This window comes from Callorhinus ursinus, unplaced genomic scaffold (genome assembly GCF_003265705.2).
Source record: "Callorhinus ursinus isolate GAN/ISIS: 27379988/994484 unplaced genomic scaffold, GSC_fseal_2.0 scaffold43, whole genome shotgun sequence".
NCBI lineage: Eukaryota > Metazoa > Chordata > Mammalia > Carnivora > Otariidae > Callorhinus > Callorhinus ursinus.
Window position 1 is genome coordinate 4,341,297 of NW_027397105.1, and position 15,379 is coordinate 4,356,675.

Sequence of the window (15,379 nt, forward strand, 5' to 3'; positions counted from 1 at the left end):
CCCAGCACTCGGGGCCTAGACCCTCCAACGTGGTGACAGCCCCTGGGAAGCAGGAAAAACACCTCCCCCTGCGGCCTCCCCGCCTCCCTCCCCCCTCCCCATGCCTCCAACTGTCAAGCCAGCAGGACACAAGTATTTCCATGGAAACCAGGCAGTGCCCAGAGCTGGGACTGATTCCATTTCCCTAGAGAGGGAAGTGGCCTTGGATTTTGCCTCCAGCAGGCGGGCCCTTGACACACTTTCCAGGCAACCCTCTGGGGGAGTGTTCTGTATTATCTGGCACATCGTGTTCGAGTCTTGTCAAAGGCAACGCTCACCGCCTGACTGGTCCTCTGGGGCATGCTGGGACACCCAGGGCCACCACTTTGAAGCCCCGGGCCCATCACTCAGCAAACAGGAAGGCCCTATAGAGATACTCCGGGGGCTGCAGCACCTGTTCCTGGCCGCTGGGAAGCTGATGGCCCACGGGTGCAGTGATACGGAACGGGGGCCCTGACGGAGCCCCCTGGCATCGTTCTGAGTAAGATTTATTTTCTGCTTTGCCCTGAGAGACCCACGGCCACGTTCCCTCTCTCACGGCTCTGCCCTCACCGCCACCTCTGGCCGGGTCCCTCCGTCACCCCCTTGCCATCGCTCTGCCCTCCCCAGAGTGACCTGGGCGGCCAGTGTGCAGCCCCCAGCCCGCGGCCAACACGTCTCTCTGGAAAGCAGATCCAAGCGCTCCTAGCTTCACACCTCCAAAACTCCTTGATGCCAACCGCACACGCCAGGCACACGGCCGGCCTGTCTCTGGAGAGAGCACCGGCATCCCCTCCGGGCCCTGCCCAGCTGCCCTACACAGGGGCCACGGCGAACGCCCCGGCCCCAGCACACTCCACCTCCGCTCTCACCTCTCCCGGCTCGGGAAGGCCTCCCGAGAAGAGTCTGCGTGGCCCACGGAAGGCCAGTGTGTTCTCAGGTGGCAGATCCCATTTATCTGCTCACACGACATTTTTATGAAAGGACACCACCATACGTGTGTTCAAACTCTGACTCTATGGCCATTTTTCCTACCCACCTGCTTTATACCACTATTAGCACGCACCTGAGCTACACATCCTCTCCACTCCCTACCAGCGTAATGGCTCATTAGATAGAAATCTGATTACACAAACAGAAAATGGACCTCCGAAGGAAAAGAGGAGGTGCTTTAAAATGCCAAAGAATTATTACTACCTCATGAACATTGTCCTCTTTTGTTATGATGGGGACAGGGCTTCCAATGAGGGCCATGCAGGTAAGTCAAGGAGCTAAGCAGTCTATGTGGGGAGACAGCAGGGAGGGGCGGAGACTGTGGCAAACCAGACCTCACGCTACTTCTACGGGGTGGCCGCCACTTGGCTCCGGCCCATTGTTCTGTGAGCCTTTCTTGCTAGACTTTCGGCCTTCTCAAGACAAGCCAGAGAGCCAGCTTTTAGTGGAAAATCTACCAAACCTTAAACGTACCACAGAGGTCAAAGCAACACATCTGCAGGTTAGATTTGTCCCGAGAACCACAGCTGGTGCCCCCAGCCTCACACTCCCCATGGTGCTAACCAGGCCCAGTGCTCATCCCGGCCGCTCCCCAACCTCAGGCTCAGGGGCCAAAGCGGGGGGCGGTCTGCGGCCAAGGGAGCTGGGAGGGGCCCAGGTCTCACCTCTCCCGGATGAATTCTGACATTTCCTTCTGCATCTGCTTGCCCTTCAGTTGCTTCTGAAGCAGGAGCTCAAACCCAGCCACCGTGCCATTGCCTTGGGGGTCCTTCTTATCAGCCTAGAAGGGACACAGAAGCACGAGAGGTTAGGAGACAGGGGTGTCCAGAGCCACAGGGAACGGAGCGTGGGGAAGGCAGTCCCTGAAGGGACCCGGGTGCGCCCCTGGCGAGCGGACCTCAGCCCAAGAGCTAGGCCGTGGCCTCTGTCCCACCTCGTGTCTCCGGCTGCCCCCCACCTTCACATGTGTGCTGGCGCTTGAGCCCTGCAGCCACTGACACCGGCCCCCCGCCCACGTCCATGGCCCTCGATTCTCCCAACCTGGGAAAGAAGAGGAGAAAGGGCAAGTGGCCAGGAGTACAGGCTGCCGATGCCCAACACCTCCTACTTCCAGCCAGGTAGCTGCTGAGGCTGGTTGGAAGCTCCAGGGAGTCTTGGTGGCCTGACACTGAGCTGGGACAGTCTGTGGCCTTGGGGGCAGGTGACCCTAGCCGTAAGCCCTCCCGTCGCCTGTCAGCCCCCCCTGCACCAGCCAGGCCGTGGTATCCTCTCACACACATTCACATAAGACCACGGGGGCGTCCGGGCGAGACCAGACTGAAGGGAGGCCAGAGTTCTGGAAAAGGGCAGGGTGCCAGGGTTGACATCCCAGCTGGGAAGCCTCGGGCAAGCTCTCCACTTGGTCCAAGCCTGAGCAGCTTCATCTGTGAAGCTGGGGAATACTGGCGCCCACCTCCTATGGTCATTTCAGGATAAGCGGCCTCTGGAAACGGCTTAGCACAGTGCTGGCCAGACACTAAATGCTCGGTAAGTGGTATCTGATATTAGTCAACTTTTAAATAAATCAGGACTCGGGGAAGATGGCCAAGTCAATGAAATGGGAGCTCAGTACTGGATCCATTTTGCAAGCAAATACTCTCAAAATTTCAAAATTGAATGTTCTCTTTTGTTTTGCCTGCACTTCCTCCAGGACATCTGAATACCTCTTCCCTGCCCGGCAGCCCTAGGTTCAGCCTTCCCTGCAGGACATTCATCCCGGCGTCTGCCCACATGGCTCTCAGAGACTTCGCAGCCCCAGGCCGGTACCCCACCTAAAGCTATGTTCTCCCCCATTACAGCCCTTCCCCACCAAGAATCCAGAGTCAGATGCTTTGGTACTTAATGGAGGGAGTTAAAAATGCATCCTTTGATTTCAGACAGGTGCATCGGTGAGGACCCTGTCCCAGGGTCCAAAAGACCTAATCCTTGTCTCGGCTCAGCCCCGGGTGACACAGTCAGGCCTTTCCAATCCTAGGCTGTGGCCCCCCTAGCTCCCCCCTTTGCAATAGGACTGGGTTGCCTCTCTAAGAACACTTCTAGAGCAGACGTTTTAGGAAAAGCGAATTTTGGAAATTTCAGAAAGGGGCAGGTGATGTCTAGAAAGAACCCCACTTCCTATCATCAAGCATTTGAAAAGTTTACGGACATCCCCCGCCAACTCCCCCCACCCCAACAAGGGATCCCCTTTCCTCAGCTCTCCTGACACAAAGCCCACTGGGCCACGCTGCTAATACCTCTTGTGACAGGGAGATCACTACCCCACGGGACACACCAAGTCATGGCACAGCTGCTCTGGCCAATTAAAAGCTTCTCCAGGTATTTTTAAGATCTGTGCACTTCATCACGTAAATGCTACAACCTTGATAAAAGCAAAAGAAAAATCCCCCAGAATACGGAGCCCCAATCTGCCTCCCACAAAGGATGGGTGTGCCGAGTCATGTATCCACACTCAGGAAAACAAGCCAGAAACGGTGGGCTTGAATGACTGTGTCAGCAGGGAGATTCTGTCAGAGGAAGAGGTGGTGGTCAGGAAAATAAAACCCAGAGTAAGTAGCAGATCCCGGCAGAGCCTGAATGAGGACAGGGGTGCACAAACATCGCTCTCTTAGATGCCGACCAGTGGCGGGGCCCAAAGGCTCCCCAATGCCCCCTCGTGAAATCCCATGCACCCCGACCTCCAGCTCCTGGGGTGTGCATTCCCAGGGCACCAGCTAGTCTCCCCTGAATGCTCTGCTTCCCGCACCCCTCTTTAGGAATGACATCTGTAATCTCAGCCACTTCTCATCTCTGTGGCGGCCACCATCCTTCTTTAACTCCTGCACCTGCTGCTGATGTCCACCCCCACCCGCTCACAGCCCTCCCCGCATGATGCTTCTGAACCACATCACATCCAATTCCAACAGCTTTCTACTGCAAACAGAGGGAACCCCAGTGTACTCACAGGGCCTACAGGGTCTCGTACACTCTGACCTCTGCCGCCCGAGAGAACCTTCCTCACGATGTTTGCTCCCTGCACAGATCCCCCCGAGACCAGGAAGAAATACCAGCAGGGCCAACAGGAATCGCTGGGTATCTTCGAGAACGCAAGTGACTTGTCAACAGAACACAGCACTTCTGCCTGGTGCTTGGCTAGCAAATCTAAAAACGGGTAGCAATCCATTCTGCACGGTGGGGAAACAAACAGCTTTTATTCTGTTTATTTATTGTTCCTCGGGGTCCCTGCAAAAGTTGTTGTTTTTCTCCTAAAGTGTACAAGTCAGTGGTTTTTAGTATGTTCACAAGGTTGAGCAACCATCAGCACTATGTGAATCCAGAATGAGGTGATCTCACTTTTAAAGTCATTGCTGACTTTAAATGCGCACGCCAAGGGCTATTCCTAGAGTTTCTGCGCAGGTGGGCTGTGCATTTGTCAAAAGATACTTATTTAATTGTGGGAAAATACACATAAGATAAAATGTACCATCTTATCCGTTTGTTTGTTTCTTTTTAAGTAGGCTCCACCCCCAGCCTGGAATCCAATGCGAGGCTTGAACTCACGAGCCTGAGATCGAGACCTGAGTGGAGATCAGAGTTGGGACGCTTAACCAACTGAGCCTGCCCAGGCACCTCCACTGAAGTTGGCTTTAGGCTCTTGCCCTTACCGAGCAGCCAAGAAGTGACCCTTTTGCTTATCTGCATCCTGTCCGGGGTTTCCGTGTTGCCCTGAATGAAAATCCTGTTGATTCTCTGAGATTTAGAGAATGATCTGGACTCCAAAGAGGGTCTTAAATTCCTGCCTTGGATCCTAAATCCACCACCAGGTTTCAACAGGAGAGGACCCTCTTTTTTGAGCTCCAGACCCTTCATGCCCTTCTGGGTGTCCACTCCTGATCCTCAGGGGGGAGGGCGGGGTTGGGGATGGTCACACGGTGGGGGAAACTGAGGCACACTTACCCAGAAATAGTCACAATAGCTCCACTCGGTGGGTTTCAATAGCTGCTGTTCCAGCATCGTGTCTGGGTGTGGAAACGTCACGCAGTTTATCTGCAGGGCACAGAACAAGAAAGGAAACGCCTTGTCTGGGGGGTTGGGAGCAGCTGGGAGGGCTCTGCCCCTGGAACACAGCATTACTGAGGTTGACCAGAATGCGCACTGAAGTCCTGGGATGCTCCAGGGGCCCGCATTTCAAATGAGGAGCAACAGTACTCACACCCACCCCAGAGGGGCTGGAACCGGTCCCAACACTCTGAAGGGCAGTGTAACAGATCTATCAAAACCGCACACGACCTGAGCCCCCAAACCAGTGACTGCAATTCAAAAAGCACGCCCCACGGATGTATCTGCGTGTGCGTGCAATGATGCACACACACGGTCTTTCAGACCCATCTGTAGCAGCAAAAACACAACCCCACTGTCCATGAGCAGGGGAGTGGTTAAACAGAGCACGAGACGGGGAAGGGGGGCATCTCTGGGATTTGCATGGGCAGCAGAAGACACCGGCAGAGAGTTCTTGTGTGTTAATATGGAAGGTGCAGCACGTCCTATTATTAAGTGGGGAAGAAAAAAAAAACAAGGTGTAGAATAGTATTTATAGTATGCCTCCATCTGTGTAGAAAGAGAGGAAGAGAAGAGGAGAAAATATGTACACATTTGGTTATTTATCTACAGAATACTTCTGGAAGCTGATAACCTCACCTCCTTCCAGAGAAAGGAACTACTCGGCCGAGACGTTACCATGTGCGTTTTAATCACCATATGTATTCTACAAAGAGAGCTGAAAGCGATCACGCAGGGTGTGTGCTTGGGGCTGGCCCTTGCCCAGGAGAGGGCAGTGCAGACATTCCTGGGGCCTGTCTCAGACTTTCCTGCCCAAGCATGTTCACGGTGTCCCAGCTTTCCCTGCCAGGTGGAAATGGTTTTACCACTGCTCTTGCTGGTGTCGCTTCAAGCCCAGGAACCGCTCCTGCGGAGCCTGTCCATTGGAGTTCTTTGTCCGTAAGCCGCACCGCGGAGCCGCCTGATGTTCGAGGCGGGAACTGTGCAGAAAACCCTGGGGTTCTGGACAGAGGCCTCAGACTCTAAAGTGAGGCAGCCGTGCACACGGGTGAGATTCCCGCCTGCACAGAAATTGCAGTTTGGGGTGAGGGTGACCGGCCTCCGCTTTGGGAAGGGGTGGGGTCTGCGGAGATCTGTGCAACGAGCAGATTCCTCTGGGCTCCCGCTAGCTGTTGGCAAGCCAGCAGGAGGAGTCCAGCGGGTCGCCCGTCAGGTGGCACAACCCGAGAGAGGCTGAAAATTGGGATGAGTGTGTGAAGCGTCTCCCATGTTTAAATGTTGGCACGTAATTCAAAGCTAATGGGAATAATAGCGAGGACAACGCCAATGACAGCACTGTGTAAGGCAAAGCTGAGTCAGGCCCAGGGGCCCCCAGCCTTGACCTTGGGGTTCAGGGGCTCACGGGCGGCTGAGTATATGTAGCACACGCATCGGCCCCCATCCTGCCCCGGCTGCCAGGGGCCCGGGTCTCGCTTGCAGTCCCGGAAGGACAGCACGGGAGAAGTCCCAGCCCAGGACAGGAGCCCCCTCCTCTGGGATACACACGCCTGGTGGCGGGAAGGGCCGAGATGCCCACTGCAGAGGGAAGCAGGGAGGGGTAGGAAAGACCAGGGGTTAGAGGTGAGGGGGATGGGGAGGATAAAGACCCATCCTCTACCACTTTGTCATTGCATCTACCACTTTGTAGGGGACACCGGTCCTTGGATGGCCTGGCCAGGGACCCCCGGGTGCCCGCCCCCTGCCTCCACCAGCTCTGGTTTGGGGATGTCTGCTCCCAGCGGGCCCACAGGGACTTCCCCAGTGCTCCTCCGAGCTCTGCACCCCCTGGTGGGCACCCGAGAACTACACGCCCGCCAGCCCCCTGGTGGGGAGGCAGTTGTAACCACTGGGAATCCCTGGGGAGCCCTTCCCTCAGGCACCCCACCAGGAGCCTTGCACATTCCCAGTCAGCATCCCAGCAGCCCCACGAGTTTCCTCCTCATTTGACAGGAGGAAACGGAAGATCACAGAAGCTTAGACTCTGAATCCGGGCTGGGCTGACAGCAGAGCTCAAACCTCAACCGCACTGCTATTCAGAGGAACGCTTGCTCGTCCACCGAACGCATGCAAACATTTCTCACGTGCCCCTCGCGATGCTAGATCTTTCCAGCACTTTGCACACATACATTTATAATTACACTTCTCACGACCGTTTAATTGGCCAGACTGTCTGCTCCATGAGGGGAGGGAGACCCTTTCCCTGCTGTTTCCCTATTCCCTGGCAAGCACAGGCCCCCGAGGAGTGCCCTGAAAGTGTTTCTTGGTGCAATGACTAAAGGCCAGAGGCGGACGGAATGGTCTCTGTCCTCAACGGTTTTGTAGCCTCTCAGGGAAGGCAAACAAGCACAGAAGTTGATTGCACGACTTTGGGATGAATCTACCACTGGGGTAAGCATGGGCGCTGGGACTGCAGGAAGGCCTGGGGCTTGGGGAAAGGAATCTGAGCGAGTTTCAGGTGAGCGGTTAGGCAGACAGCGGGTGGGAGGTACAGAGGGTTGCAGGGAGGAAAAGGGCCCGGGGTCTGAGGATGCACCCACAGCAAGGGAACGCAGTTAAACTGAGGCCGGAGGGGGACCTTGCAGGCGCGGGAGCCCCAGAAATGTCCAACAGGACAGTGACCTGACTGGGCTGCTGGTGGGGTGAGCTCTCTGGAGGAAGAACACGGACCTCGGCCACCAGGGAGCCTCCCCAGGGACTGGGAGTCGTGATGGTGGCTCCGAACCACGCAGCAGAAAGGATAAGCAGAGGAACATGAGAGAGTGTGCAGGGAGACCTCCCAGCACCAAGAAGTGAGCTCCGTTACTGTCGACCTGGGGGCGATTCTGCTCTCTCACCACCCGACCCCTACCCGGGGGCATTTGGCACGGCCAACGGGAGACATTTGTGGTTGTTACAAAATGTGGAGACATTTGTGCTTGTTACAAAATGGAGAGGGCACTGCTAATAGTCCCTGGCAGGTAGAGGTAAGCATCCCACCATGTGCAGGACCGCCCCCCACCACGAAGAGTAGCCAGCCGAAAAGATGAGCGAGTGGGGAAGCTTTCCCCATGGAAACCTCCAGGTGTGGACTCCCGTGCCCCCCTGGGGGACATTTTCCAGGTTAACACCACCTCCAGGACAAAGCCTGCCCTCCTCCCAAAGCCTCCCTGGGCAAAGCACGAGCCTCGATGGCATTCTCCTCCCCGAAAACACGGGGGACATGCTAAGGAACCGCCTTCTGCTCCGAGAAGAGCTAATAACATACCAGCCATTGCCCTAAGTGCTTTACCCGCCAGGCAGGTGCCATTATTATCCCCGTTCTACAGAGGAGCAAGCTAAGGCACAGAGAGGTTAAGTAAGTTCTGCAAGATCACACAGCTTGTGCGTCACGGGAGAGTCCGTGTCTGAAGTCAGGCAATCCGGCTGTTGTTAACTCGTGTCACGCTACCTTCCACACCCCACCCAAGGCAGGGGCTCGGGTAGGAAGGAGTGCTCTACAGGGAGCAGGAGAGGGGGTATGCCTCTCAATGACTACCGTTTGGGAGAAGTTCCGGGGCCACCCCCACCCTCGCTCCTCCTGAGATCACCGTCCGCGACCAGTAACATCTTCACGCTGACATCAACTGTTTTCTCCAACCCTTAGATACACAGAGTAAGCCCCTCTCTTCCCTGAGGCTCTGCCAGGGCCGCCCTGCACAGGGGAAGCCCAGCCCCCCCCCCCCCACTGAAACTCTCTGGGGTGTTCTAAGGGGGCTGCGACCGCCACTTAAGGCCCTGGCCATAACATCACAGCTGCTGAACACACCTGCGACCCACTCGAGGGGCCTGACGTGGGGAGTCCTGAGCGCATCCCCCGTGGCCCCCAGTCCTGGCCCAGCGCAGAGCTGGGTCCTTCACCCACCTATCTGGCAGCTGGCTCTTAATTTGCTGATGTGGGAGGGTGTGGAAGAGGAGAAGTCAGAGCAACAGGGTCTGCGGAAGCAGAAAAGACCCCAAGGGCTCACCTCTAGCCCACCGGCTCCTCCCCCCCCCCCCCCCCGCCGCGATCCAGGGCGTCCGATGCACCACAGCGGGAAGCAGAGGCTAGAGGCCCCCAGATTTCTCTTTCCAGGACAGGAGTGTGGCTTTGTCGTCATCTCCTCTGGAATCCTCTAGATTTCAACCCACCCCACGGCTGGCCCTGCCCGAAGCTTGCTCCAGGCCAGCGCCGGGAGGGGAAACTGGAATGTCAGAATTAAGTTCAATCCTGGCTCCTCAGCCCCACCTGGAAGCACCGTCCTTTGCTGCTCAGCAAGCATCTGAGCAAATGCCTGAAAACGTCTGCTCCGTGGGATCTGACAACACGGGAGATTGCTCACCCCATCCCCACTCACCTGTGCCCCGGGAGCTGGGCACGCCTCCATCCCCCAACCCCTTCCAGTGGCCCTGCAGGGTCTGCTCCCTGGGAAACTATGAGCTCTGGAGGATCAGAGCCCAGAAGGAGGGCTGGGAACAGGGCGGCAGCGGGGGCAGGGGGGCGGGGGGGTGGATATCGAGTGCTCTGTGGACAGGAAAGAACAGCAGCTTAGACGCAGGCCTTCACCCATCTCAGCCCGGACATGTGAGGGGTGTCCGGGGCCCCCTGGGCGGGCAGCCGGGCAAACCCAGCTCAAGGCCTGGGCTCTGCTCCTCGCCTGCTCCGTACCCTCTGGCCAGGCCCTCCTGCCTGTGGTTTCGCCAGCAAAAATTCCCGGAGGCTTAAGTGTTTATTTAAAACCCCTGGGGTTGTTGGTGATAATGCAAATGTCCCGGCTGGACCCCAGATCAACTAAGTGTCGGTCTAGGAAGGAACCCATCGAGGAACTTGCATTTTAAACACGTGTCCCAGAGGCTCTGGCTGCCGACTCCACTTCACAGGCTCGCTCTGAGAAGCTCTGATTTAGGTCGGTGGGAAGGCAGAGCGAAGATGAGAGGCAGGGACAGACAATGAACTGGAGAGGAGACTCTGACCAAGTGCCAAGCTCTGGCCCAAAGCCAGGGCACAGCAGGTGACTCGGCCCCCCCCCCCGGGGCCCCCAGGACCATCCCCATCAGCCAAGTGCCTTCCACTTTACATTTGTTCTTTTCACTTTTCTTCTACAATTCGAATATAATACCGCCCTCCCCTTCTTCTCCCTCTTTCTGCCCTGTTTCTGGGAATTTTAGGGGGCTCCCACTTTGCCTCTGGGGCATTTTGTGGCCCTTTGGAAATGAGGATGATGCCCCCGGGAGGTCTGCCCCTGGTGCCGGCTCACGCCCTGCCCCAGGCCCTGTGCTCCTCCACAGGCAACCTCCACAGGCGGGGAGAGCACAGGTCTTGAATCCTGATGCACCCCAGCCAGGCGAGGCATGGCTGCCTGCCTCAGTTTTGCCATCTGTAAACAGGGTCGAGAAGATGAGTGAGCACTGAGCGCTTACTACATGCCAGGCTCCGTTCTAAGTGCTTCCGCCATACAGACTCATTTAGTCCTCACCCCACCCCCAGGGCATAGACACCCACCGTCTCCCCATTGTACAGATGTGAACACTGAGGCACAACGGGGCAGAGAAACTCGCCCCGGGCTTCTGTGCTGCCAGGAGGTGTTTTAACAGACCCTCTGGCTCCAGAGCCCTTGTTCACAGCCACCACGTGAAGTTGGTCCTGTCACCTCCACTGCACACAGCGAGTGGAGAGCTCAATGAGCCACTCAGAACACTACCGGTGCATACTCAATGCACACCAAAGGGGCAACAATTATTGCTGATGTCACTGCGTACCCAACCCTCTCTCTTCTTCCAGAGCAGGATTTTCAGCCTGCATGAGCCAGGGAAGCATACCCATTCTCGGTCTCATGTCCATGGGGGTGGTCAGAGTGGCTCAGAACGGCCCCTACTGGAGCCTGGGGGAGCAGGTCCCCCATTTCCAGCTCCCCTGCACTCGCAACCAAGCAGCACACCCAGAACCACACTTCTCACATCTCTAGTTCTTGCAGCTGGAGCAAGGCATTTGCCCCCTTTCCCCAACACAGGGCTGGAGTATGTGTGTGTGTGTGTTCGGGGGGCCCTCTTCAGCTTGGCTTGCCCATGAGGGCTCGGTGGGCTTCTGGAAGAGCCCCAGGAGGCGGGCTGGCAAGAACTGCCTGCTCCTGTCCGGAACTCTATTCTTAGGGTGCTTTCTCTTGTTTTTAACTTTGACACCTTCCGCAAGTCACCCCGCACGAAAACAACCCCGCCGTGGCTATAATTTACATGTCACGTCGCTGGTGCCGAGCACGGTCCACCCCCTCCAACCCGCCTGGGCATAGGTACCCCCCACCCCCACCGCCTGCCCTGACTTCTGCATCATTCCCACCCCGCCTGCACTGGGTCACCCGGAGGGAAAAAAGTGAAAGGTGAAATTAACAGAAGGCATGGGGAGGGGGAGGGGGTGGGGGTAGGGGCAGGGGTGGGGGTGGGAGGCAGGGGGAATTTCCACAACATCCAAGCTTGGAAACTTCCCAGATGCCGGGCTTTGGGCTTGCACTCGGCGGTCCACATTGCCATGGCAACCACCCAGCATGGCAGAAGAGCCCCAGCTTGCCCCAGCCTGTGGGCACCCAGCAGAAGTCGCTTACCGTGATGGTGTTTTCCTTGCTCTGCTTTTTGCTTGGTGATGAGGATCCCAGGTTCTGGGGAGAGAGGCAAAAGACATCATCGAAGCTGTTCTCCATACTGGACATTTCGGTCTTCTATTCAGGCTCCCCGAAAGCCCCCGTGCTGGGGTAGTTCGGGGACGTGAGTGCGCGCTCCCACTAACCCTTATGTCACCATATTCTGGAAGAGGGCAGGCGGGAGTGCCCCTGACCCCACGCTGCTCCCGGGGGGGGGGGGGGGCCGGGCTTGCAGGCGAATGGGAGGAAGCCTCCAGCACAGGCTCTGAGGGAACTGCTCCAAACCAGGTCTCCCTCCTCTTCTCCCAGTCCCTGATTTGGGGAGTTAACCCCTCAGCTGCCCTCTGCTGGTAAACCGTTCCGCGTGCCGCCTGCATCCTCAACCTACAGAAGCTGCCTGGGGGAGCGGAGAGTTAAAGTAGGCCACCACCTCCAGGCACCGGGGACTCAGAACAGGACTTCTGATCTGAATCCCCCGGGGTCTGACGTATCTAACCTTCAATCCGTGCACCGTGCACAGGGGCGCCCGGCCACCTCCGGGACGTGCTGCTCTCCGACCCGGAGAAGCAGGAGGGATTTCTCAGCACAGCCGCCTCTCCGCTTTCATTCATTCAGCCTTTGGATTGCCTTTTTATGTCTTCCCGCTGCCAGCAAATAAACCACTGTCCCAAATACCTCCAAACCCACGGGTCCTAGGCAGCTTGCCCCAGTCCCAGGATGATTCTGGTACAGAACATTAAGGCTTAGGCTAGAAACACCACATTGGTCACAGGAGCCTGTGACCCTAAAGGGGAGGAGGGTCAATTCTGGGTCTTCGTTGCCCCATTATTAGCAGTTACATTAGTGATTCAAGAGGCTCTCCGAGCAGGGCATGTGATGGCCACTCCCATCCTGAGCCACTCAATGAGTGGGGAAGCAGGCTCACCCCAAGGCACAGTCGGGGGCCATTATAGGCCTGTCCTGGGACCCACAGCCTTCTTTCTCTGGTAGAACCTCAGGACGTGGTTGTCAGAGAGGCTTCTCCAGCCAGCCTCAGGGGACCAGATTTGGGGTTGGCACAGCCCCAGACCACTCGCAGGATGAGCATCTGGGTGTGGGGGTCAGCCCTGCCTCAGGACCCCCTCTGCTCACCACACAAAACAGGACCCCAAATCAGGTCCCAGCTGCACCTCCCAGAGCTGACCCAGCAGCTCTCTGGGCGGGGGGCGGGGGGGGAGGCGGGAGGGGGCAGCGCCTCTGAAGCAGAGTCTGGGGGCCTCCCTTGGGGACACACTGATCTACGTTCTGTCATTCATCAAGGCTCCCCTACTTCCGGTAGCTGGTATAGCAACCCCAGCAGGCTCTGGGGCAACTTCAAGCTTGTGACCAACCACAGCTTTGACAGACATTTTCAAAGCATCAACGCATCCAGCTCGCCTACCCTGGACCCTCCCGAGCTCTCAGTGGTACGCCAGGGCATTTGCCCAAACTGGGCCACCTGGGAGGACGACGGAGTCCGCGTGGTAGGGGCTCAAGCTCCGCTACCCTGTGACAGGTGCAGGGCTCTCTTGCAGGCTCATCCGTGCCAGGAAGGGGGATGAGGGAGGGGAGCCTCTGGTGTGGCCAGTGGAGGAAATTAGAGCCCCGGGCGGAATATCTCTTTTGTCTATATTCTTCCAGTTCTCCACTTTGAGGCTGGCTGTTTTCCAAGTGTCTCTGCAGGGGTGGAGAGAGATCTCCATCACCCACAAACCTGGATTTGGGGACCACTGTGTCCGAGGCTCTATGGAATGAAGCCGGACACAGAGGTTGTCAACCTCCCCGTAACTCGGGCCAGGATGGGAGTGCGAGTAATGGCATTGTAAGGGCACGTTCACCGTGTGGGTGTTGGCACCTTCCCACTCTCTGCCCTCCTGGTGATGCAGTCTCAGCCAGGGCTGGGCAGGGGGTGACCCCAGGCTCCTCCAGGCACCTTGGGCTCTGTGCTTGCTGCCAATGGCCCGTGGCTATTGTTCCGACATCATCCACATAAATCTATGTCATATATATGCACTATACGTCCCTACATCACACACAGACACACACACAGACACAGACACACATCTCAGTAGCGCTTCATGAAAGGGCCCCAAAGGAATGACTCCTCCATCACAGGGAGACTACCTACTAGCTAGAAGTTGGTTTCTAAATATTATTCCGTACTAAGAGGAACCGGGCTCCTTGGAGAAATAGCTCATTCCAGATGTCGGGTCGATCTGGAACATCTTATTATTCTGGGAGGTTAGAGACCACGCAAAGAATGATGTGATCTCGCAAAAGGACCCAGGCGCCTGCAGAGAGGAGTTCCAACAAGCCAAATTTGGGACAATTTGAGCATGGTTATGGATAATGACTACAAATGAGTAACTTCAAAAGGCAGTGGGGGGGGGAGTATTTCTTTATGGAAGAATGCCCATAAAAATGGATAAAGCATCACAAAATCACCATTTGCAAACCCCAACGTCAAAATGGATTCAGGCCACGGTCACCAAGGATGCTCAAAGCATTGAGTGAAAAGCCTGTGAAGGAACAGGAGATGCCGATGGTCTCACACTATCATCCCCCCGATTGCTGGCTAATTAAAAAGGGAAAACGTACCCTTGCAAAGGGATCATCGCATTAACCGGGAGCTCAAACTCCCGGTTAGCATCGCTGGTAGGGTGCTAACCTGGGAGGCCCCAGGTGGTAGATATTCTTGCCAGAGATGTTAGCCCCGAGTCCAAGCATAAGAAAACAATTAGACTAAGCATGTGGGTTATTCTAAACTGAGCTGGTCTCTTCCCAAATAGAGTCACCAGGGGTTAAGACAAAAGACCAAATGTATGGCGAATACAGTCTAGATTAAAAGAAGCTAAAATCCAGAAATGAGATGAAATCGTAAATCGTAAACGGAATACTATTTGGCCATAAAAAAGGAACATGGTGCTAATACACCTGCAACATTCACGGACCTTGAAACATGGTTGTAAGTGCAAGAAGCCAGACCCAAAAGACCACATGGGGTGCGATTCCACGTATATGAGCTGTCCAGAAGAGAGGCAAATCCATGGAGACAGAAAGTAGATTAGTGGGTGCCAAAGGCTTTTGGGGATTCTTTCTGGGGTGATGAAAACGCTCCAACACTGATTATGATGATGATTGTGTAACTCTGTGACCACCATGCTGTGCATTTTAAATGGCTGAATTGTAGGCTGTGGGAATTATATCTCAATAAAGCCCCCAAAACGGAAACTAAAGAGATCCAGCCAACAATGTATCCACGTGAGAAACTGGAATGGACCCTGGACTGGGGAGAAAAGCAGCTATAAAAGACATATTGAGGACAAACGGGGAGTCTGAGTATGAAGTATAGATACTAGATGAAAATACCCAATTAATGTTTTCTCATGTGGGCTAACGATATCCCATTCATGTCTTCCCCTAGGGGCAGAGGGAGAGGGAGAAGCAGGCTTTTGACCCTGTCTCCCAGCCCCGTGAATAGCCTGGGTCCCACCTCCTCGGCAGGCGGGATCCAGAATGAAACCTCTCCACGACTTCCCGGTACGGCTGGAATAAACCCAAGCTCCTCACAATAGGCCAGGGCAGACTCCTCCAGCCCCTGCCCCCCTTCC

The 15,379-nt window shown here is 56.0% G+C and overlaps 1 protein-coding gene across 9 annotated transcripts in view; it reads right to left on the reverse strand.

The window, feature by feature from the left end:
• The window catches only part of GAS7 (growth arrest specific 7), a 191,037-nt gene that overhangs the window by 17,915 nt on the left and 157,743 nt on the right, over positions 1–15,379 (reverse strand). For all 9 annotated transcript variants that reach the window (XM_073881710.1, XM_025864283.2, XM_073881715.1 and 6 more), the window contains 3 exons: positions 11,715–11,768; positions 4,984–5,073; positions 1,677–1,792 (listed from right to left, as the gene is read on the reverse strand). In XM_073881710.1, the coding sequence (XP_073737811.1) occupies positions 1,677–1,792; positions 4,984–5,073; positions 11,715–11,768 (260 nt within the window). The remainder of the gene's footprint in view (positions 1–1,676; positions 1,793–4,983; positions 5,074–11,714; positions 11,769–15,379) is intronic.